The 22840-nt window shown below is 64.1% G+C and overlaps 1 protein-coding gene across 4 annotated transcripts; it reads right to left on the bottom strand.

Annotated features, from left to right (window-relative positions):
- Positions 1–345: 345 nt before the first annotated feature.
- SREBF1 (sterol regulatory element binding transcription factor 1) lies at positions 346–22469 on the bottom strand. Of its 4 annotated transcripts, XM_045984064.1 has the most exons (20): positions 22176–22468; positions 9961–10059; positions 8107–8538; positions 7546–7733; positions 7320–7457; positions 7019–7240; positions 6290–6404; positions 5646–5857; positions 5215–5416; positions 4916–5094; positions 4396–4657; positions 4156–4322; positions 3796–3964; positions 3293–3401; positions 2920–3029; positions 2670–2802; positions 2329–2494; positions 1674–1874; positions 1476–1584; positions 346–1133 (listed from the first exon to the last, which is right to left on the bottom strand). In XM_045984064.1, the coding sequence occupies exons 1-20, from the start codon at positions 22264–22266 to the stop codon at positions 904–906; spliced, it is 3534 nt and encodes a 1177-aa protein (XP_045840020.1). In that variant the 5' UTR covers positions 22267–22468; the 3' UTR covers positions 346–903. The 4 variants fall into 4 exon arrangements, with proteins under 4 accessions (XP_045840020.1, XP_045840018.1, XP_045840019.1 ...); XM_045984062.1 differs by lacking the exon at positions 9961–10059 and having other exon boundaries at positions 22176–22460; XM_045984063.1 differs by lacking the exon at positions 22176–22468 and having other exon boundaries at positions 9961–10083.
- Positions 22470–22840: the final 371 nt, after the last annotated feature.

Raw genomic sequence — 22840 nt, forward strand, 5'->3', positions numbered from 1 at the left:
ACGGGGTACCAGGCCGAGACAGCCTCATGCCACCCTGGGAACTCGGGGGTAGAAGCAGGGGGGTGGGAAGGGACAGCTCAGACCACAGCAGCCCTTCGGGATTAAGGGTTGAGAGAGCCCAACCGTGTGGTCCATAAACTGGTGGAATGCAGGTCACCGGGAGGTCACAGCGACAGGCCTCCCACATGGAAGGGGAAATTCTGGTCCCTTGGGACTGACGGCAGTGGGAACCCTTTGCCTGGGTGCTGAGGTAGGAGGGGGGGGGGAGGCCCAAAGCCCTCCCACTGCTGGGCTCCTCCGTCAGCTGAAGGACACACCCTCCTCCCCAAAGGAACAAAACCCAGATTATAAATAATTCCATCATTTATTCTCTGTACAAAACTTCTCAACCTATGAAAATAAAGTTTGCAAAAGGCAAAGTAACACTTGAGCCTCAGAGGCCAGGAGGCTGGTGCGCCCTGATCTACGCTATGTACAAATCTCCCCGGAAGGGAGGGAGGCGCCTTGGAGTCGGACCCCCTTAGCTGGCCAAGTAGGCCCCCCTCAGCTCAGTGAAATGCACCCCCCTGCGGGACAGGAGAGAGAAAAGCCACTGGGCTCTTGCAGAGCAGGGTCACAGCGGCCGGCCCGGCCCCTGCAACCCCCCGATCGGCCACCAGAGGTCAGCACCACGCTGGCCGTGGCCCATCGGGTTGGGGCGCGGTGGGGGGCGGGGGTGGCAGGGTCGCGCCCCCTCCGGCCTCCCAGGTCAAGAGGCAGCGAAAGCCCCTGAGCACCTCCCATCCGCCCAGGAGACAGTGCAGTACGTGGGTGGACCGTGGACACCTGGGGCCTCCAGCGCTGCCTTTGGCCGTGTCGAGGTCCCGGCCCGGCCCACGAGCCCCACCGGGGCGGCGACAGGCTCTAGCTGGACGTGACGGTGGTGCCGCCGCCCAGGCGCAGGAGCATTTGCTGGCAGTCGTGCAGCAGGCGGCGGTCGCCGAGCTTCTCGAGCGTCCGCGCCGCCTCGGCCAGCATGCCCACGCGCTGCCCCGGCGCCGACAGGAAGCCCGGAGGCAGGTAGCAGGAGGCCAGCAGCAGGGCCTCGGCGTGCTCCCGCCGCGTGGGTCTCGGCTCCAGCTCGGCCGCTGCGCCTGCGCACACCGCACGGGAGTCGGGGCTCAGGGCCGGGCCCCGCCCCTCCAGCCGCGCCCACCTCAGGGGCCCCGTGGAGCCCCCGATGCCCTTCCCAGGGCCTGCCCCATACAGGGCACTCGGGCACAGCCGCCTACCCCACCCGAGGCAGTGGCCCCAGCGCATTTCTCAGGCTACTGCCCTCTGGCAGCCGCCGAGAAGTTCCTCCGCCCCGCCTCTCCGTGCAGGGGTGCCTCTCCGTGCAGGGGTGCGCAGCATCCATCAGGCCTTCCCAGCGCGGAGGGGAGGGAGGCGAGGCGGCGCCCAAACCCGACCCTGACCAGGGCAGCGGCCCCACCCACCTTTGCCACAGGGCCCCGCCCTCCTCCGCAGACTGCGGTCCAGGAGCTGGTGCGTCCTCGTGGGGCTGGCCCCCGCCATCAGCCGGGCCGTGGCCTCGTGCAGGAACACCTGGGCCGGAGAGGGCCAGGCGAGTCGGGGCTCAGGCCGGGCCCCCAGTCTCCCCGCCCCCGAGGGCGAAGGGCCCCGTGGACACTCACCCTCCGCATGGCGGGCCGGAAACTCTGTGCCAGACGCCTCAGGCCACTCAGGTCCCGTTGGAAGCCGCGCAGCTCGACGGCGGAGGCCTGGGCCGGGGCTCCCGGGCCCTGCGAGGCCTGGGTGGGAGCAGGCGGCTGCTGGCGCCGCCACAGGCTGGTTCGCGCCTCCAGGAGCAGGTCACACAGGAGCAGCTGCACGGCCTGCGATGGGGGCGGGGCGGTGCAGGGCTCACGGGGGGCTCCGGCTGTGGGGGGCGGGCGGGGGCCCCGCGGTGCCAGGGGCCGCTCCGGGCTGCAGTGCCGGGGCACGGCAGGCGCGTCACTCGCCGGTGACAGCAACGCACCACGGGGCCGCCCGCCTCTCTGGCCCGCACCTGCCCCCTGCCACAGGAGCGGCCTCCAAGGGGGGCTCTGCCGGACCCCTCGCCCCACCCCTCCTGCGGGTGGGGAGGCTGGGGCCAGAGGGGGGCAGCCACTCTCCCCTGAACTCCAGCCTCAGCCAGAAAAGCCAGGCCCACTGCACCCGCCAAGGCCAGCCGGTCCTGCGGGGTAACCCCACGGCCTTCTGCAGCGTGAGAGGGAATGGCCAGGGACGGAAAAGCGGTGACACCCCCAGCCCGCCCAGACCCGCCAGGCCCCCGGCACCGCCCCTCACCTTGTCGATGGAGCTGCCCCCTGGGGCGGTGGCCAGGCTGTCCTGCAGGTACCCACTGGCCTTCTCACAGACGGCCAGGCTGGCTGGGCCAGACTCTGCCTTCCCGCGGCCCAGCACGGCCCGGGCAGCCTTGAAGGAGTGCAGAGCAGCCCTGGGCAGGGGTCTCCTGTTGGGACCAGGGCAGAGGACCGATGGTCAGACAGGGCCCAGGCCCTCAGTCAGCTCCCACTGTCCTGGTTCTGGCTTCACGCGACCCCAGCTGCGCAGAGTAAAGCCTGGCGGGCAGCACCGTGCCGGGGGCGGGGGAGGGGGTTGGCAGGGAGAATCCGGCCTGGACTCACTCAGACTCCTGCAGGGCACGGGGCAGGTGCTCCACCACCGGGTACAGCCGCTCGGCCGCCTCCTCGTCGCGTCGCAGCCAGTGGGTCACCACAGCTGTCAGGGAGGCCCACCACTTGGCCACGGGGTCTGTGCCTGCAGGGAGCGGGGGGCGGGGGGGGGGCTCCCTGAAGCTGAGCCACGCTGCGGCTGAGGCTGAGCCAGTGCAGAGCTGGGCCCCAGGCAGGCGTCCCAGGGGGTCTGGGGGCTCACCGGTGGTGGCCGCCATGCTGGGGCTGATGGAGAAGCTGCAGGCCGGAGCCCCAGCGGCATCGGAACAGCTGTTGAGCAGCTGGAGGTACCCCAGGGCATCAGAGAACTCCCTGCGGCAGGAGAGAGCCACGGCTGTCAGGACGGGGGCCGGGGGGCCGGGGCCGGGGAAGGCCCCAGCCCTCCCGCCTTCCCCCCAGAGCACAGCCTGCCCTCCCAGCGCCGTCTCTTGCCGGCAAGCCTCTGGGGAGGCAGACCCAGGGAGGAACTGAGATGTGCCTCAGGCCACACAGCAGGTGGACAGCAGCCCGGCCCAGGCCCCCACGCATGGCCCCGGGCACAGCCACTCCCAGACTCTAGGCTCAGGGTCCCTCACCTATCCCCATCAGCTGATCCAGGGCTGGGACTGGGCTGAACGACACAATTCAGTGCTCGCTCCAGGAGATGCTCGCGGAACAGCTGAGTCACCTGGGCCAGGGGGTCCACTGTGGGGAGGAGTGGGTGAGCGGGCCGGGGCAGGAAGGGCCTCACCCCTCCTCTCCACACTGAGCTCTCCAACCACCGGCTCTTTCCTGGGCACGCGAGTGGGACAGATAAGTGCCCCGAGGTGCCCTTGGATAGGATCAACTACCCCAGACAGTAATAATCTGTTCAATACCCCGCCCTGACCAACTCCGCTCCTTCCATCCGGTCTCCTTACTCAACACCGGTCTTGCCTGGGATCGGCTCCCAGATCAATACCCGCCCCCAAATTCCTGCCGGGGGCAAGGACATCAGACCTGCCGGGGCAGGGACAAGGGACGGGGCAGGAATGTGGAATGGGAATGGGCCACGAAGGACGCAGGGCGACAGGGCACGGGCATGGCGGCGAGAGCGCACCTGGGCTGCCGGCCAAGCTGTACAGGCTGTCCCTCGGGGCACTGTGCACGGCCCAGTCCCCGTCCACGAAGAAACGGTGGCCCTCGGGGTGGCACAGCCACTGCACGGCAAGGGGCACCGAGCCGCTCTGCGCCAGGCAGGCCTGGCGGGCACTGCTCAGGAAGAAGCGCTGTGGGGGAGGGGAGCTGGGCTGTCACACTGGACCCAGCCAGGGACCCGACCCACCCCCAGGGCTGAGAGCCCAGTTGCGCCCGGAGTCCTCCCCTCCCCTCCCCAGCCCACCCCGTAGCCCACTGCCTCCTCCTATGAGCGCCTTGCCCAGGGAGCCCCCGGCCCCGTCCGCACCGCCCCGCCACTCACTGTCAGAAAATGCAAGGCCCGCGGGAGACTGGTCTTGACCCTCAGCGCGGCGGCCACGTAGATCTCGGCCAGCGTGGCCACGGACACGGCGTCCCCTGCACATTCCGCCAGGTTCAGGGCGCTCAGGGCCAGGTTGGCAGCAGCGAGGTGCCCGCCCGTGTACTTCCCTGAAGACGGGCAGGACGTGAGGCAGGGGTGCGGCGGCGGGAGCCCCTCCGGCCCGGCCCCTGCCCGGCGTACCCACGGCGTGCAGCTGGTGCAGCCTGTGGTAGGCTAGCGCGGCGTCCCGGGCGCTGGCGCGGGCGTCCGCCTGCAGGGCACAGTCCCTGTGCAGGCCCCCGGCGCGGCCGGCCAGCCAGCGGCCCACCCACAGGCGCTGCAGCAGGTGGCGGATCAGGCTCCAGAGCAGGCTGCAGGCCAGGTCCAGGTGGGAGGTGGGCAGCGGGCGGCCCAGGGCCCGCAGGGCCAGCCACAGCTGCTGGGCGGCTTGGGCAAAGTCCCCCTGGCGGCGAGCGTTTTCCAGGTGAGAAAAGGGGGATCAGAGGACCTGAACACACGGTACCCCTCCTGCTCCGAAGAGCCTCCCACCCCGGGCTCCCACCATGACCCTGGTGTCCCCCCATCAGCGTGAGTCTGAGGGGTCGATAGGAGCAGGAAGGGCAGGGCGGGGAACGGAAGAGAAGGGACCCCCAGCACCTCCCCGGGGGCTGTCCTGGCCCGGCCCCAGCGCGAGCCCAGCCCCGGGGCTCCAGGCCCTTACCCGGGCCAGGTCCAGGTCAGCCTGCTTGCGATGCCTCCAGAAGCGCACGGCAGGGTCCGAGTGGGGCCGCGTGACTGGTTCTCCGTAGACAAAGAGAAGCGCCAGGAGGACCAGCACCAGCAGCCCGTTGCTCAGCCAGACCAGCGGGGGCAGCAGCCACGGGGCCCAGCCAGGGCCGTCTAGGGGCAGACAGAAGGGCCGGGGACCCAGGACCCTGGAAATCCAGGTCCCCAGCTACACTCCCGGAGTCCCCCAGCCCCCTCCCTGCCAAGGAGGGCCGCGCTGGGGACCTGTCCTACCTCTGCTTTCAGCACCCAGCATGCTGCGGCCAGGACCGTGGTAGGTGCTGCTGACATCGGAGAGGCTAGGGAGACCCCCGCGCCCCAGCAGGGAGGCCAAGGGGTTGCAGGCGAGGCAGAGGCAGACGAGTGCGCACAGGGCCAGCCGGGAGCGGTCCAGCATGCCCCGGCTGCGGGGCGACAGCCGCTGCTCGCGCTTCACCTGGTAGGGGCAGGCAGGTCAGCGAGGGCAGAGCGGGGGCGGCCCAGGGAGGCCGCTGCGGGGAAGGGGGCATCAGCCCTCCGCCGGGCCTTACTGTGGGACCCACGCGGCTGCAGGCCTCCGTGTTTCTGTCAAACGGGACTATGTGAGGGGCCCTTTCCTGACCTGGGGTTCCCGGGGCTCAGATACCGAGGGGAGAAGGACCGCGGGGAACAGGGCTGGGCCCGACCTGGCTGTCCTCAAAGACGGGGCTGTCAGGCTCCGAGTCGCTGCCGCTTCCGCCACTCCTGCCTCCAAGCGACAAGGGGCTGCTCTGAGAGGGCGAGCCGGCGTCCGAGGGCGGCGGACTCAGTGTCTCCACCACCTCGGGCTTCACGCCTTCCATGGGCACGTCTGTGTCTGCGCCGCCGCCGCAGGCCGAGACCAGGTCCTTCAGAGACTCTGTAGGCCAGAAAGGAGCAGGGCCGGGGTGAAGGCTAGACACCCCCCTCCAAATCAGCCTCGGGCAGGGGAGAGGGGGAAATGGGAGTTGGCCAAGTTGGGGCCAGAGTACGGGCTGAGGCCCTTGCAGGGTTAGGGCTTAAGGGGCGGGAGTGAGAGTTGGGGGGCGGGGGTGAGAGTTGGGGGCAGGGGGTGAGAGTTGGGGGCAGGGGGTGAGAGTTGGGGGCGGGAGTGAGAGTTGGGGGCGGGGGTGAGAGTTGGGGGCGGGGGTGAGAGTTGGGGGGCGGGAGTGAGAGTTGGGGGGCGGGAGTGAGAGTTGGGGGGCGGGGGTGAGAGTTGGGGGGCGGGAGTGAGAGTTGGGGGGCGGGGGTGAGAGTTGGGGGGCGGGAGTGAGAGTTGGGGGGCGGGGTGCAGAGCCGGGGCGGGACTCACTGCTTTTGTGGGCAGCAGAGCGGAGGCTCAGGTTCTCTTGCTTGAGCTTCTGGTTGCTCTGCTGTAGGAAGCGGATGTAGTCGATGGCCTTGCGCAAGACGGCAGACTTATTCAGCTGCGAGGGGTAGGAGGCAGATGGCACAGGGGCCGGTCAGGCCTCGCAAGCGGGCACCTAAGCAAGGGGGCTACTTCGCAACACCTCTGCCTCAGGACCGTTGCACTTGCTCTTCCCTCTAAGCAGAATGTTCTTCCCCTAGTAGAACCCATCGCCCAGGAGGGACATGAGGATTCCTATGTCAAGGGCATCCAACAGTGTCTGGCTGACCCCCTCCCCTCACTCAGGTCTTTGCTGCCGTCATGTCACCTTTGTGATGTGCTTGCGACATGTAGCCTCATCGTCCCTCTCCCCGCGTGGTTTTCCTCCACAGCACTTCTCCCCACCTGGCGGCTCTAACGCTTACTTTTCTACTCTGTGTATCGTCCCCCCCGTCTCCCACGAGAACATCAGTCTCTGGACAGCAGGGTTTTTGTCTGCCTGTTCCCTGTGATGTCCCCAGGGCCCTGACACACCCCTGGCATGCTGGGGACCCGCCACAAAGCTCAGCTGAACCACCGGCCCGAACAGGCTGAAGCCCCGGGCCCAGGCTCAGTCCCAAGCCTTTTGGTTCTTCCTGCCCCTGCTTTCCCAGGGTCGCCCCGGAGTGTGCCTCTGAAGGTCCCTGCCCACACCTTCGCGTCGGTGCCCACTACCAGGTCCTTGAGCTCGACGATTTTGTCGTTGATGGAGGAACGGTAGCGCTTCTCAATGGCGTTGTGGGCTGTGCGCTTCTCCCCACGGCTCTGGGCCGGGCCCGGCGCCTTGCCGCCAGCCGCCAGCCGGTGCACAGGCAGCTTCTCGGCGTCCACTACGAGTGGCACCGTCGCCAGGATGGTCCCTCCGCTCACCAGCGTCTGAGGGGCCAAGCGCAGGTTACCAGCCGTGTGTGCTTGGCGCAGAGCCCCGGCCTCCCGCGCCGCCCACGCCACGCACCTGCAAGGGCGCCGTCTGCACGGCCGCGCAGGGGGCCAGGGAGCTGACGCCCGCCGCCTTCACGGTGGCTGCCATGTCTGTTTTCACGGTCGTCAGGAGCAGCGAGTCTGCCTTGATGAAGTGCGGCTGCAGCAGGACCTGGGACAGGGAACGGCCTCAGCCAAGAGCTGCCGAGTCGGGCCGGGGGGGGCTGCCCCCTCCCCGATGCCTGGCCGGACTGCCTCACCGGGACCTGCTGGATCTGCGAGGTCACCGCGGTTGTTCCAGGGGCTGCCGTGGGGTTGGCCGTGGCCGTCAACAGCTGCTGGGGGGCCGCGTTCTGGACCTGGGTGTGCAAGGAGACGGGCGGGACCCCTGGCAGGGAAGCCAGTGGCAGGCCAGGCGGCGGCTGCAGGGTGCTCCCTGGAGGGGTCCCTGCAGAGATAAAGGCTGGGGCTGCGGGCACAGGCCGCCGCCCTAACCCACTTGCACCCGCCCCTCGGGGCCCTGCCGCCCTGTGACCCGGGATGAGTCATCGGCCCTGATGGCTTCGGTTTCCCGTGGGGACAACCCCTGCCTGCCGCTAGCTTTCCAGCCACGCGCTTGTCCCTGGAAGGGCAGCGCTGAGGGGCCACCGCGACAGTGGGGGAGGCCAGTCTTCACGCGACAATGACAAGCACCTCCAAGTACTGCTGCTAACGGGCGTCTGAGGCCCCGTTTCTGAGGCCGGGAAGTCCTCTGCTGAGGCCACGGGAGACCCTGCTCTCTGTGCTCCTGTGTTCCCCTCCCCCCACACCACCCCCCTTACCTGCGGGGAAGCCTCCCGTGGGGCTGGGATAGCCCAAGGCAGGGGCAGAGCTGAACTGTGGTGGGGCTGGGGCCGCGAAGTTCTGGGGCAGGAGGGACGCCGGCAGCGGCTGCGGGGTCGGGGGCGGCAGGACAGTCAGCGGTACAGGCTCCTCCTTGACACCAGGCCCCGGGGAGAAGGCAGGCCCAGAGGGGTACATCTTCAGGGAGGCGGGTGCAGGCTGGGGAGGGGACAAGGGTGGAGGTGTCGCCTTGGGTCCCCCCAGGAAGCCTTCGAGCGGGGAGCTCATTGCGGCAGGAGATGGGGACAAGCTGCCCGGGGTGCTGGCATCAGGACTGGCAGGGCCCGTGCTCCCTGCCCCGCCGCCGGCATAGGGTGGGTCGAACAGGCCCGGGAAGTCGCTGTCTTGGTTGTTGATGAGCTGCAGCATGTCTGGAGGAAGGAGAAGAGGCTGCGTGAGTGAGAGCTGCGCGGGAGCCGGCCCGCACCGGGCTCGCACACTTCGTGCCTCCGGCCACACAGCTGGACGCGCCGGGCAAGGACGCAGAAACGGAAAGCCATCTGTACGGGCCCATGCTCCCGGACACACGGCCACGTCCTGGGCACCTGTGACATCGGGAGCAGCGCCTGGTGCTTCTCATGGACGCCGCAGCCCGGACGAGAGCTGGGCAGGGTCAGTCCGCATGCTTACGCTGAAGCAGAACTGGGGTTTGGGCCCCAAATGGCTGACTTCCGAGCCGCCAACCTCAACCCATTCCTCCGTGGAACAGACCGAGGCTTGGGGCTGGCCCAGCTGCCGGCCATGTGTGTGCCAACCAGCCTGTCCCTGCAGGTGCTGGGCACAGGCCCAGACCATGCCTGCAGCCAAGTGAGGGGCCGGGCCATTCAGGGCTTCAGTTCCCTCCATGAGGGCAAATGCTGGCGTCCTGACTCCCGCCTCCTCGCGCAGACTGGGACCCACTCCCTGCCGCGGCTCCGGCCTCTCCCCCAGCTGGCGGGCAACTAGCTGCCCTGCTGTTGGCCTGGGGCCCTCTAACCCACTGGGGACAGCCACCCACTGGGTTAAAGTGCCTGCAAGATCCCAGCCTGAGCTCCCGGCCCTGCCCAACTGCCCACTTGATGTGCAACCTGGGGCAAAAGTCTCCTCGCTGGGCCTCAGTTTCCTCATCTGCACAACAAAAAAGGACGACGCCCTTCATGGCAGGGCAGGAAGCTGGCCCACAGCGGACCTCACCTCACCACTGCCGGCCTCCGGCCTCCTGCCTCCTGCCAGGTGCCGAGGCGGGGCCGTTCCTGCAGGAGGGGACAGCCCTCTGGCCTCCTACCGCCTCAGAGATGGGGTGCCGGCCTCAGAGATGGGGTGCCGGGCTCGGGCCGGGCCCTCCATGGGAAACACCTCGTGGGCGCTCCCCGACACGGCAGGTCCGGAAGGCTTGCGGTTCTTACACGGGCAGGGCCCCCCACTCCTGACCCCCGCCCTCCTGAGCCCCTCGGACAGATGGGGAAACTGAGGCCCTGAAAGAAAAGCTGAGTGACTCCAGGACTGGGGTCCGTGATTTGGCTCTGGGGAGCGGGGACAACTGGGATCCTCCCCGCTTCCTTCCCGCTGCCCCGGGTGGGGGGGTGCGGAGGTCGCGGGAAAGCCACGCTCACCGCAAACGCGGGGGTGGGGCAACGACTGCGGGCGGGGGCGGCGCCCCAACTCCCGCCGGAGCCGCCGCCTGGGGAGCCCGTCCCGCGGGGCCGCCGGCAGTCCCACGGCCCGCACACACGCGCCCTCTAGGAAACCGCGGACGGTGACCCCGCAGCGGAGGTGGAGGCTGCGATGAGGGGTGGGGCTTCCCCCCAGAATACCTTCGAACGTGCAGTCCATGGCTCCGCGGCCCGCGCCCGCCGCCCCCTCGGGGCGCCCCGGCCGCCGGCCCGCCGGTCTCCGCAGCGCGCCGACCTCACCTGTCGCGGCCCGGCGGCGCTATAAGGCCCGCGGCGCGCCCCGCCCCCCGCCCCGCCCCCGGCCCGGCGGCCCCGCCCCGCCCCGCCCCCCGGGGCCGCGGGCCGGGCATGGGGTGAGCGCGCGCGGCCAATCAGAGGCCGCGCCACCGCCTCACTAGGGCCCCGCCCCTGCCCCCGCCCCACCCCCGACGGCGGCTCGGGCTCGGGTTTCAGCCCGCGGCGCTGAATGGGGCCGGGGTTACTCGCGGGCGCGGGCCCTTAACCCACTCGGCGCCGCCTCCGCCGGGGTTACTGGCGGTCACCGGCCCCTGCGCCGCCAGCTCCCACCACGTGCGTGAGCGCCGCGGAGAGGTGGGGCGGAGTGGGCGCGGGGCCGGGCGACCCAGGCAAGGGTGCCCCGACACTCGTCCCCCGCTCCAGGCCTCAGGTGACTTCTCTAGACAAGGGGACAATCACACCTCCCAGGCCTCAAATGGGGGAAGTAAAGGAGGCGCTCAGGACCACGAAGCGCTGAATTAAGGCCCAGGGCTGCCTGGTGGTGGGCGCAGGGACCTCGCCTTCCCGGGGCAGCCCCAGCATGGGGCCACCCTCCACCACATGGATGCCTGATAACAGGTCACTGCTGGGACACTGAGGCCCAGAGTGGGGAAGGGAGACCCTCATCCCAAAGTACACGTGCACCGAATACTTGAACCTGATTCCTCTGTCTTCGGACAGTTGTCCTTTTGCAGAGACATCTGGGTCTGGGAGAGGGGAAGGGGTCAGTAAAGTCTGCCCAGACTTCCAAGTCTCACAACCTGCCCCCAGCAGTCACCAGGTCAAGTGTGACTCACTTGTTCACTGTAGGGGCCTGGGAGACCAAGAGGCAACCCAATCCCTGGGACACGAGGTGAGGAAGCCAGGGGTGTCGTCCCAGGGTGACAGGCCCCGGGGGTCGTCTGAGGACGTACCTAGGACCGCCCCCCTTCTGAGTAGGTCAAAGTTCAACCCACACACACAGGAACAAAGCATGGCCAACTGCCCAGGCTGTCGGCTGGAGCTTTCGTGGCCAAACAGACCACCAGCAAGTCCTGCCTCAGCCTTCAACCTGCCCCTCCTCTGGCTCCCAGCCTCCTGTGGCCCCGGCGGGGGGCCGAATCCTGGGCAGGCGGGCCTGGCCACTGAGCAGCGCGGCAGGAGGGACTCCAGCCCCCACCTCTCTCCCTCTCCACCAGCCTAAACAAGGAAACAGAGCCTCATCTCCCTCACACACATCCAGTTCCCAATCTTCCTAGAACTTTCCATGGCTTTGTAGGGGGTGCCAAGGATAAGGAAGTTGTCCTCTAGCACTTCCACCTCCTTCTCCCCTCAGCGGGTGGGTGCTCACACTCTCCCTCACCCCCAAACACAGAACAAGGCATTGCTGTTGGAAAGGCTCTGGCCCCACTGGGGTAACTGAAGACAGGTTAGACACCGAGTTCAAAAGCAGACCCTCATGGCTCTGTTCTTCCTTACCAGGGTCCCCAGCTGTGGAGCCCAGAGTACGGCAGGGCCGACAAGTGAAGGGCGGACTTGCCGGACTTGCCCGAGACAGAGGCAGCCCTGAGGGGTTAAGCCCTGCCCGCCCCCTCCTGTCTCATCCTACTCCCTTTGCTTTCCATTCCTTACATCTTTGGGCTCTGCCCCCCTTCCATCCTGAGGAGGTGGCAGGGAGAAGGCTCAAGGTCCCCCTGAGGGTAGCAGGAGTCGGGAAAGGCTTCTGAGGCAGGGGTTAGCTTTTCCCGAACCCCCATCTCACTCTCCCCCCGAGCTGAATCCGTCAGCCTATTCCCGCAGAAGCTGGGTGTCCGAGCTAACACTGGGCCGGAAGTTCGAGACCAAGCCCCACAGCCCCCCTCGTCCCCCACACGGCCCAGGGGCCGACCTTCCCTCTGCGCCTCATTTGCCGGGTAATGCCAGGCAGGTCCCTCCCCTTCTCTGAGCCTCCATCCCTCGTCTCCCAGAGGTAGCAGTGCTGGGGTTCCCGAAGGGCAAAGCATTATTTCCAAACGCGCAATTACGGAAGCAGCCTAGGCTGTCCATCGATGACGAATGAATGAAGATGTGTGTACACACATACACGATGAAATATTACTCAGCCATCAAAAGGAATGAAGTGCGGTCACTTGCGACAACATGGGTGGATCCAGAGAGTAGAATATGCCAAGTGAAATGAGTCAGAGAAAGACAAGTGCCATCCTTCACTCATATATGGAATTTAAGGAACCAAACCAGGGAAAAAGAGACAAACTGAGAAAACAGACTCTTAACTCTAGAGAACGAACTGACGGTGACCAGAGGGGAGTTGGGTGGGGGATGGGTGAAGCAGGTGACAGGGACTGAGGACACTTAGCATGATGAGCACAGAAAAACGTCAAGAAATGCTAAATCGCTATATCGTACACCCGAAGCTCATGTTAACTCGGCATGTTAACTACAAACATGAAAGTTAAAAAAATAATAAAAGAGCAAGTGTATGGAGGCGTCTGGGTGACTCCGTCGGTTAAACATCCAACTCTTGATTTCGGCTCCGGCCATGACCTCAGGGTCTGAGATCGAGCCCAGAGGCAGGCTCCGCACTGGACGTGCAACCAGCTTAAGATTCTCTCTCCCTCCGCCCTCTGCTCCCGCCTCCGCCCCTCCCGCCGCTTGCGCAAGCTCGCGCTCTCTCCCTCTCTCTCTCTCCAAAAAAAAGCAAGTGCATGAAGTACCCAGCATTCAGCAAGATCTCAATAAAGGTTAGTCCCTTTGCAGCAACCGGAATGGTCTGGAACTGTTAGGGCAGGTAGTGAGTTGCCCAATACTTGCAATGGCTATTGCTTTGCAGACAGTAAACTGGGCTGGGACAGGGTGAAGCAAGAGAGGTGCCCACCCCCAGCCCTGGGAGCCAGGACAGCGGGCCCCCAAAGACTGGCCACGTCCCCCAGCTCGTGGGCCATTGTCCCGCGAGCTGAGCGCTGGGCCCCCAGTACAGAGAGAGACTCAGAAGGCCTGTGCCTCCTGGGCCTCAGGGAAGAGGGGGGTGTAGACCCTGGGCCTCGGGGGCTACCTCACACCCCATCGAAACTTCCACCTTCCCCACCTGCTCCCCACTCCTGGATTCCTCCTTTATCCTCTCTTTCCCGGCCTGCCTGATTCTCTCAGGGCCGAACAGGAAACCTGAGCAGCGCCCCCGCCCTCCGCCCGGCTCTATCCCCCAACCTCCTTTGGAAGGCAGACGTGGGGCAGCCTTTTATCCTCTGGCCTGTTTATTCTGCGAGGCCATGATGGAAATCTTGGGAGGACCCAATGCCACAAACTGGCAGGAGCTCAGCCCTGATCATCAGGAGCCTCTAGCCCATGCAGCCTGGATGAGGCTTTGAACCCAAACAAGCTCTGCTTGCATGCGTCCCAGGACAGGGAGCTCACCACCGTACTCACCTGGCCTGGTCCATGACGCCCAGATTTGTTTATCTGACAATATCTACTGCCTTTTCTTTCCTTTTTAAAGATTTGTTTATTTATTTGAGAGCGAGAAAGAGAGAAAGTGTGAGGGGGAGGGGTAGAGGGAGACAGCCTCCTAAGCAGACCCTGCACAGAGCACAGAGCTGGACGCAGGGCTGGGTCTCACGACCCTGAGATCGTGGCCTGAGCTGAAATCAAAAGTCAGATGTTTAACCAACCAGGCCACCGGGGCGCCCCTCTACTGTCTTTTCTCAAGTGTCCTCTGTGTGTCAGGCCTCTGCCATGCACTGGGGCACAGGGACAGAGCACAAAGACCTTCCCTCATGGAGCTTATGTTCCAGGGACCAACGGTCTGCACACACATGGAGGTCAGGGCAGAGGGTGATGGGCACCACGGAGAAACTGAGGCAGTCCAAAAAGAACGTGAGGGGCCACTACAGATGAGGCGATCAGCGAGCCTCCCTGAGGAGGCAACATCCGAGCAGGGGCCTGGATGACAGGAGAGGCAGGAGGGAGGAAGAACGTCCGGGGCAGAAGGAACAGCGAGCGCAAAGGCCCTGAGGTAGGAGTGAGCCCGGCGTGAGAAAGACGAGACGGCGAGGAGGCCGGTGCAACTGGAACAGAGAAACAAAGCGGGGCCAGAGGCCAGGGAGGCCGCCAGGGAGCGGGATCCGACGCGAGCTTCTGTCACAAGGACGCCAACACTCCAGGGAACGGCAGGGCCGTTTGCAAGCCGCCGGTGCGACGTGAATAGCAAAGTGTGAGAGTGAAGAAGAATGAAGGGCACACGGCAGCACCAGCAAAGGAGAGGGTATGCGACAGGGCGTACGGGACCCCTGGAGCGTTCCACCTCCAGCCGCCTCGTGAAGGGCACATGGCAGGGGTGGGGCGCTCAGCCGGCTTCCCAGGGAGCTGCTGCTCCTCCCAGCGCCTCCGCCATCCTCCCGAGGACTCAGGTCAGCAGGGCTGCATGTCCTCAGCTAGTCATGTATGCAACGGGGACAGACTGCTCTTTGTGCACTCAGGCCCGCCTGGGGGTGCGAGCGTGTGCTGGCTTTTCCTGGAATGGGAGGGGCCCATGGCGGGAGCCCCAGGGGTACCTGGGCACGGGCGCTCTAGCTGGGCAAGGACTCTAAGGCTCAGAGAGAGAGGCCGTGTGTGTCCGTGGGCCCACCACTGCCAAGTAGAGAATCTGGGACTCCAACCCGGGTCCACCAAGCCCAGAGCCGCCCTCATCAGCTCCAGCCTGCCAGGGACGGGAGGGAGCCCCAGCTCCAGCCTGGCTGTGCCCCAACCTGCCGGCAGCACTTGTCTCCGGTCAGGAGGCGCATGTGGAGTGCGGGATCGGGAGGGCGCGAAGCGCAGTAAGGCTCGGCTTGGGCACCGCCCCTTCCCAGAGACCTTCCTGACCACTGTTAACGGCCAGGCCTTGGCGGGGAGCCCCTCAAGAAAGGGCCGGGGCCTGAACCAGCACGTGAGCCCAGCATCGCTCAGCACAAGGTCGAGCCTAGAGGGGACGAGAGCCAGCCAGCCGCCACCCCACGGCTGGTCTGCAGCCACGGGCTCTCACCCAGGCTGTTCCTTCTGCCAGGGCTCTCCTTCCCACTACCCTCTGTCCACCCACCAAACTCCTGTCCTCTTTCAAAACCTGCTCTGGGGTTACCTTTTCAGATTCTCCCCTCTGTGTCACCCCACACACTAGGTCCCATTTCCCCAGAGCAAAAGACCCTGGACATGACCTGTAGGAGGGCCATTCAAAAGATGCTGGTCAGCCCCAACTCAGACATCTTGTCCTAGGTGTGGTCAGGTGTGGTCTCGGGGCACAGACTTTCCACCCTGGCAGCTGAAAACCGACCCAGAGGCTGGAGACAGTGGCAATCCGGGCGTAGTGCCCTACTGCTAAGCAACCGTTCCCAGTCTAAATAGCAGTGCTGCACATTTCTTTATACAAATTTTATCCACTTCCCCCTTTGGGGTTGTTCCCCGCAGCCTATTTTAAACCTGAAGTGGAGGCATGGGTTCAAAGGGAACACGCTGTTTTAGAGTTGCTGGGCTGCTCTCTGGAAAAGAGAAACCCCTTCAACCTCCCCTGCTACATGTCCCCATTTCCTCATTGCGTCACCAGCACTGGGTTTTATAATTTTTATTTACTTTTGGTTGCTTTGCTTAGCCCCTGAGAGCTGTGTGACTGGAACCCCAAAGGTGTTTTAATTTGTATTTCCAAGGCTGCCTGCTTTGAGATGTCTTGTGCCGTGAACTATCAAGGATGACCAGAGGCTCAGAAACACCTGCTTGGTCTGCCCTCCTCTGCCAGCTCGATTCTTCAGCCTGGGAAGCAATCCCCGCTGAGTCTGGCCTTCCCGCTGCTTCTCAGTGGTCTCTAACTCCTTCAACCCCATCTGTTACCACCAGGCCTGAGCCACACAGGCTGGGCAGCCGAGGGGGTTATGGTGAGTCAGGCATTCCAAGGCCTCTGGTCCTCATCTGCGCATTGGATGAGGAGGTGTCAAAGGCATTTCGAAGTTTCCTTCCAGCTCTAGTCTCTCTTTCTTTATTTTTTAAAAGATTTATTTTTAAAAAATTTATTTATTTATTTATTTGATAGACAGAGATCACAAGTAGGCAGAGAGGCAGGCAGAGAGAGAGGAGGAAGCAGGCTCCCTGCTGAGCAGAGAGCCTGATGCAGGGCTCAATCCCAGGACCCTGAGATCATGACCTGAGCTGAAGGCAGAGGCTTAACCCACTGAGCCACCCAGGGGCCCCTAAAAGATTTATTTTTAAAAAGATTTTATTTATTTATTTGACAGAGAGAGGGAGACAATGAGAGAGGAAACACAAGCAGGGACAGAGGGAGAGGAAGAAGCAGACTCCCCGCTGAGCAAGGAGCCCAATGTGGGACTCAACCCCAGGACCCTGGGATCAGGACCCGAGCCAAAGGCAGATGCTTAACCGACTGAGCCCCGCAGCCCTCCCGCATTCTCTGTCTGTGATGGTAGCTAAGGACAGGGTGCTTGCTCCCCACTAACCTTGACCAGCCCCACCTTGTCTCCCAAGCAGAGACCCAGAATCAAATGGTGGCTGCTGAGAACTTGAAACCATAGCCTAGAGAAGCTTCCAACACAGGATCCTTGGATAATCTGGCAACATTTGTTAAGCTAAAGCCACTGGGTGCCATTGGGTGCCAGGTAAGTGCTCTAAATGCTGAAAACTGCTCCAGGGTCTGCTACCTGCTGCTTAAGCCCTTGACCTAAATGAGCTCATCTGAGGCCCACAACTCCGAGAAGACGGTTCTATTATTATTCCCAGTACACTGATGAGAAGCTCAGAGAGGTCAAGCCCCCTGTTCAAGGTCACACAACAGGGGTCGAATCCGAAGACCCCTGAGCTCCAACAGGAACCCCAGAGCCCTAGGAGGGGTAGCCCTGGCTTGTGACTGGGAGGGAAAGGCTTGCTGGGTCATATGGGGGCAGGGGGTGAGTTTGGGCAGGGTTCCAGGTCCGGGTGGGCTTTCCAAGCCAGGTGGAATGGACCCCCTCGCCGCCCTCGCTCCCACCAAGTCCCAAACCCAGCAGGGGACCCACACGCCTGGATCCAGCCTCAAACACCCTCCTTCCCAAGAGCCCCAAATCCATTTCTAAGGCTCTCCCCGCTCCTGTCCGTGGAGCCGCATCCCAGTCGGGTCTGGGGGCAAAGGGCACATGCACGGCCCTGGTGGGCACAAGACAACGGCACAGACACTTCTCTGGCGTGCGCGGCCGGAACCACCTGAGCTGCCCCTGCGGCAGGCAAAGTCCAGATCCCAGGCCTCTGCCTGGCGGTGACCCCTGCCTGGGGCTGACCAGGTCACCGAGGCTGTTTGTGTCCAGCGAGGTGACCATCGGGCAGGAGGTATCCCAGACACCTCAACCCACTCCCAGCATGTTTTTCTCCACCCCCAAAGGGACAGGCCGCACAGGCCCTGCAGGTCTGGAAGGCAGGGCCAACACAGGGAACATCGCCCTGGGGCACGGAGGGCTTATATGGCTGGAGCCGGGGGCTGACCGGTAAGCAGTCCTGAGCTGTGTTTTCTTTTCTTTTCTTTTCTTTTTTGAGAGAGTGGCAGCGCGCATGGGGTCCACGGGCAGAGGCAGAGGGAAAGGGAGAGAGAGAATCTTAAGCAGGCTCCGGGCTGGGCCCCAATGCCGGGCTCCATCTCACGACCCTGAGATCATGTCCTGAGCTGGAACCAAGAGTCAGACGCTTAACCAACTGAGCCACCCAGGCACCCCTCGAACTGTTTTCTAAGAAGGGCCCAAGCGTGGTGGGACAGGGCAAAAGAACCGGGCATGAGATACCATGGGGAGAGGCGTGGGGTCGGGGCCTGGCCTGGACCCAGAAAACAGCCCTAGGAGCAGGCCCCCCTATGGCTTGTCCACCTCGGGAGGGACGGCAGGACCAGGGAGGACTGAGGTCCAGGAAGGCTACTCTGGCCTGGAGGACCCCCGGTGTATGACAAAGAACGAAGGTGGAGCCATCCAGGCAGGGGACAGACAGACAGCCTCACCAATGGCTTCAGACAAACCTGAGCCCCCAGGACGACTCCTCGGCCAGGCCCAGGGCCCCACTGGTAGCCAGGAAGGCCTCCAGCCGGAACCCCATCTCTGTGTGCCTCTTCTGCTCCTAAAAGCACGCGCAAGATCCGATCAATGAATCAGCAAAGAGGCAGGTGCTTAATAACCCCACAAAGCGCAGGACTGCCCTCCTGTCCCTGCCGCCCGCCCGCAGCCACCAGGGACCCCAAAGCACAGAGCAACCCAGGAGGCCCCGGGGGATGAGCAAACCCGAGGTTATGGGGCCACAGCCAGGTTAACGCCTTCACCCACAGAGCTAAGGGCTCCTTTAGCCCGTTCACATGACAGAGGGCTTGGCAAAGGCTGGCAGCAGGGCTGGCTGGGGCTAAGGCCCTTGGCCAGCTTCCGGTGACAGTCCTCAGTCTGTCAGGTGACAGTCCTCAGTCTCAGGACTCCAAGGCCGCGCTCCAGGCTGGGAGGGGGAGGCGGCCGCTTGGCCTCTGACCCCTTCATAACCTACTCTCTGGCCACCAGCAGAGCCCCACGTGGAGCAGCCTCCTGGGTTCCCCGATCACTTTTTTTTTTTTTTAAAGACTTATTTGAGAGAGAGAGAGAGGAGTGCAGGTGAGCAGTTTCAGGGAGAGGCAGAGGGCCAGGGAGCCACACAGACTCCCCGCAGAGCGGCGACCGGGCTCCATCTCACGACCCTGAGATCACAACCGGAGCCCAAATCAAGAGTCAGTATGCTCAGGGGCACCCACGTGGCCCAGTGGGTTAAGCGACTGCCTTCAGCTCGGGTCATGATCCCGGAGTCCCAGGATCAGGTCCCACATTGGGCTCCCTGCTGAGAAGGGAGTCTGCGTCTCCCTCTGACCCTGCCTCCTCTCCTGCTCGCTCTCTCTCATTCTCTCTCTTTCAGATAAATAAATGAAATCTTAAAAAAAAAAAAAAAAAAGAGAGTCAATGCTCAACTGACCGAGCCACCCAGGTACCCCGGGCTCCCCATTTTATTGCTTTGTGCCCCCACTCCGACTCTTAGAGGAGTCCACAGCCCGAGTTTGAATCTGGACCTGGAATGTTCTAGCTGCGTGACCTCAGGCAAGTCACTTAACCTCTCTGTGCGCCTCAAGGCACTCATCTGTGAGATGAAGATCTTAAGTCTACCCACTTAGTGCTGTCAGGAGGGCTCACTGGTCACTAGCAGCCTGGGGTACAGTCCGTGCTCCATCAGTGGTCCCCGTTCGTGTTGTGGTCCTCAACCCCAGCTGCCTGGGGAAGCTTCCCACGTACAACCCAAGCATAGCACCGGCCTGCTCCGACCCCCCCAAAACCCCCCACTGCCTCCAGGACCCAGTCCATCTACCCTTCCAGGAGCTCGAGCCCTGCCTGGCCCACCTCTCAATCCTCTTTCCTCTCAGGGGGCCGGCAGAACTTCGGGCCCTGCCTTCCCACCCCCAAGTCACTCTCTCTAGTCTTGAATCTGCCTCACTCCAAGGGCAGGGTAAGAGCCTCAAAAGGAGGCCTGCGTCGGAGCATCAGTTCCCCTCCCAGAGCCTCTGCCTATGGAACTAAGGGAGGATCCGCGCACGCACAGATTGGCCTGGGGCCCACTGCAGTACAGTATGAGAACAAAACAGCGTGGCTGTCCATCAGTGGGGGACTTGGTGGATAAACCAGGGAACTTGGTTGTGGTCTGGCTGTTGATACGGAACCAAGCAGGTCAGGTTACAATCTGCTGTGAGCCAATGGACCCTGTTCTAATTTTTATAAAAGTATAGATTAGCGGCTGCCTAGGGCCGGGTGTGGACCAGGGAGCAGCTGTAAGTTGGCAGGAAGGATCTTACTGTGACAGTGAAAATGTTCTAGAACTAACTGGTGGTGGCCAACAGCTTGGTCAGTGTAACAACTTCTTGTACACTTGAAATGGGTAAATCTGGGGCGCCTGGGAGGCTCCGTGGGTTAAGCTTCTGCCTTCAGCTCAGGTCATGATCCCAGGGTCCTGGGATCGAGCCCCGCATCGGGCTCTCTGCTCAGCGGGGAGCCTGCTTCCTCCTCTCTCTCTGCCTGCCTCTCTGCCTACTTGTGATCTCTGTCAAATTAATTAATTAAGTAATTAAAAAAATAAAAACAAAATGGGTAAATCTTAGGGCAGGTAAAATTTACCTCAATGGTAGTATTTTTAAAAACAGATCACGAGTATCCAGCTGTTCCAAAAAAAAAAAAAAAAAAGACACACACACACACACACACACACACACACCCCCCAGAAAACCATCCCCACATAATTAACAGAATCTATCTGTGCATGACCGGTTTAAGGAAGATTTTCTTTTCTTCTTTTTGCTCCCCTGAATTTTCCAAATTTTCTACAACGCAAAGAGATTCATTGTGCAATTAGGGGGAAAATGGAAAGTTTGGATAAAAACCAAATTTCCTGCTGCGGTGGGCAAACTCTAGGTCCACCCCAGCAAGAGGCCCCAGTCGACCCCCTTCTCTCCCCGATTAGAGCGCGAGCATAATTGCCTCCACACCCCAAGGGCTGCAGGGGCCTGGTCAGTGTGTTTCTATCAATGAGTCAGTGAGAAAAGTCTCTGCCAGACCCACGGCTGCCATACACCTGCCCTGATTCCACTGTCTCAACTCCCCCAGGAAGGGAAGCATCCACATCCTGAGTAGGAAACTGAGGCGTAGAGGTTTAGAGAGCTTGGGCAGGACAGCAGAGAATGTGAGTAGTGTCCAGATTCAAGTCCTGACCCCAACGCCCCAGTCCCCACCACCTGGTCATGGTGGCTTTCAGGCTGCACTACTGGGTCTCGGCCCTGTGGAACTGTGAGCCGAGTCAGGCCCGCATGGCCCCTGGGTCTGGGGCTTGGGGCTCATCACTCCGGCGCACAGTGATGGGGAAGGCTGCTTTGGAAAACCCCCACAATCCTATCAAGGCTGCAATAGGAGCGAGGGACTTAGATCATGTGGCCACAGGTTCCACGGACACGTCTGTCCACGTGGTGGGAGGTTTGAGTCCTGCCTCTTGGCCTCAGGTCCCCCCATCGAGCAAGAGCCACTGAGCCCGAGCAACCACGGAGGGAGCGCCGTCCGCTGGGGTCTGCGGTTGCCCCATCTACACAAGGGGCAACAGCCTCCCAGCTGGCACCTGCGCAGGGTCCCCAAGCCCCTCCTTTGTCTAGCAAAGAAGATGCTTTCAGGGGCGCCTGGGCGGCTCCGTGGGTTAAGCCTCTGTCTTCGGCTCAGGTCATGATCCCGGGCTCGGCAGGGAGCCTGCTTCCCCCTCTCTCTCTGCCTGCCTCTCTGCCTACTTGTGATCTCTGTCTGTCAAATAAATAAGTAAGATCTTAAAAAAAAGAAGATGCTTTCGAAGGCCTGAGTGCGCCCGGCCGCGGCTCCGCCCAGGCCCTCGGCGCCGGGAAGCGTCCTTCCCCGCGGTCCGCTCTGCCCCTCCCGTCCCAGCGGCTCAGCCCACCCCCGCGGCACCCAACGCGCCGCTAAACGTCCGTCCGCGGGTTCCCTGAGGGCTTCCGAGCTCCCGAGGACACGGCAGCCAGGTCGGGGCGTGGACGCGCCGCGCCGAGGACTCGCGTGCTGTGAGGCTCAGCGGGCGCCTGCGCAGAAGCGGCCCACCCGGACCCGCGGACCCGCACGCGGCGGGAGGGCGGGACCCGGAGGAGGCGGAGGGGACGCGCCGCGCATGCGCAGGAGCCCGGCGCGGAGCTGAACTCCCGGCCGGAGGGAATGACCGTGAGTAACCCCGCGCTGACGTCAGGGCTGGGTCAGGGGCGGGGCCTCGGCGACGCCCAGGTCCCCCGGCTTGCGGCGACCGCCCCAGGGTTGAGAGCTCGCCGGCCGCCGCGCGGGGCCCCGCACTCCCGGAGGCGCACGTGCCCGGCCCGCAGCCTCCACGGGAGCCGGCGCGGCGCGGTCCGGACGCGGGGGCCGGGGGGGCGCAGGGCGGCGCGGTCCGGGCGCGGGGCCCGCACTGCCCGGAGGCGCCGGGAAGCCCCCGCGCACGCAGCCGGGAGCCGGCCGGGAGACGAGGCCGGTCGCCGCCGGTCGCCGCAGTCGCGCGCAGTCCAGCCGGCCCCGACGTACCTTCGATGTCGGTCAGCAGGGCCGCGTCCAGCTCGCACGGCTCGGCCAGCGCCTGCTCCAAGGCCGCTTCGCTGAAGGGCGGCTCGTCCATGGCGCGGACGCCTCCTCCGGGCGGCCCGCCGGGCCCGCCGCCGCGGACGGACTTCCGCAGGGAGCGCCGCGTCCGCCGACCCCGGCCCGCTGCCCCGCTGCCCTGCGCGCGTCCCGTCCTGGCCCCGGTGGCGGCCCGGCGCCCGCGAAAAGTTCCTCGGAAACCGGGTTCCCCCGCGGTGGCTCTGCGGGGAGGGCGGGGCGGGGCGGGGCGGGGCCCTCCCGGCAGGCCCCGCCCCCCGGGTAGCCGGGGCCCCACCCCGCGTGGGGAGAGCCGGCACCGGGCCTCAGGGCCTGCCTCACCCACCGACCCCCAACCGGCCCCTCCATCCGTGCGCCCGCCACCGTCCGTTTTACCCAGCCTCGGGCACAGCCGCGTCTGGCCCCCTGCAGGGCCGCGAGCCTGCCGGAGCCTCAGTTTCCCCAACACCAGCAAGGGGGCTGGGTGGGAGCTCCAGGACAGGGCCTGAGCCAGAGGTCTCTGGACTTGGGGCAGGAGCCGGGTGGGGTCTGGGTAAACCTCACTTCCTAGACTTGGCTCTTTGGAACGGGACAGATCTGTCCCAGGGATAGCT

Source organism: Meles meles, chromosome 18, assembly GCF_922984935.1.
Source record: "Meles meles chromosome 18, mMelMel3.1 paternal haplotype, whole genome shotgun sequence".
In the NCBI taxonomy this organism is placed as follows: Eukaryota; Metazoa; Chordata; class Mammalia; order Carnivora; family Mustelidae; genus Meles; species Meles meles.

What these genes read in the sequence shown, in the direction of transcription:
- SREBF1 (XM_045984061.1), bottom strand. Translation starts at nt 22,266, where the DNA reads ATGGACGAGCCGCCCTTCAGCGAAGCGGCCTTGGAGCAGGCGCTGGCC. An exon ending in GGGCCTTGCATTTTCTGACA is followed by an intron (nt 3,965 to 4,155) that starts GTGAGTGGCGGG and finishes CCTCCCCCACAG; the next exon opens with CGCTTCTTCCTGAGCAGTGC. An exon ending in CGTGCCCTGCAGGAGTCTGA is followed by an intron (nt 2,495 to 2,669) that starts GTGAGTCCAGGC and finishes TGGTCCCAACAG; the next exon opens with GAGACCCCTGCCCAGGGCTG.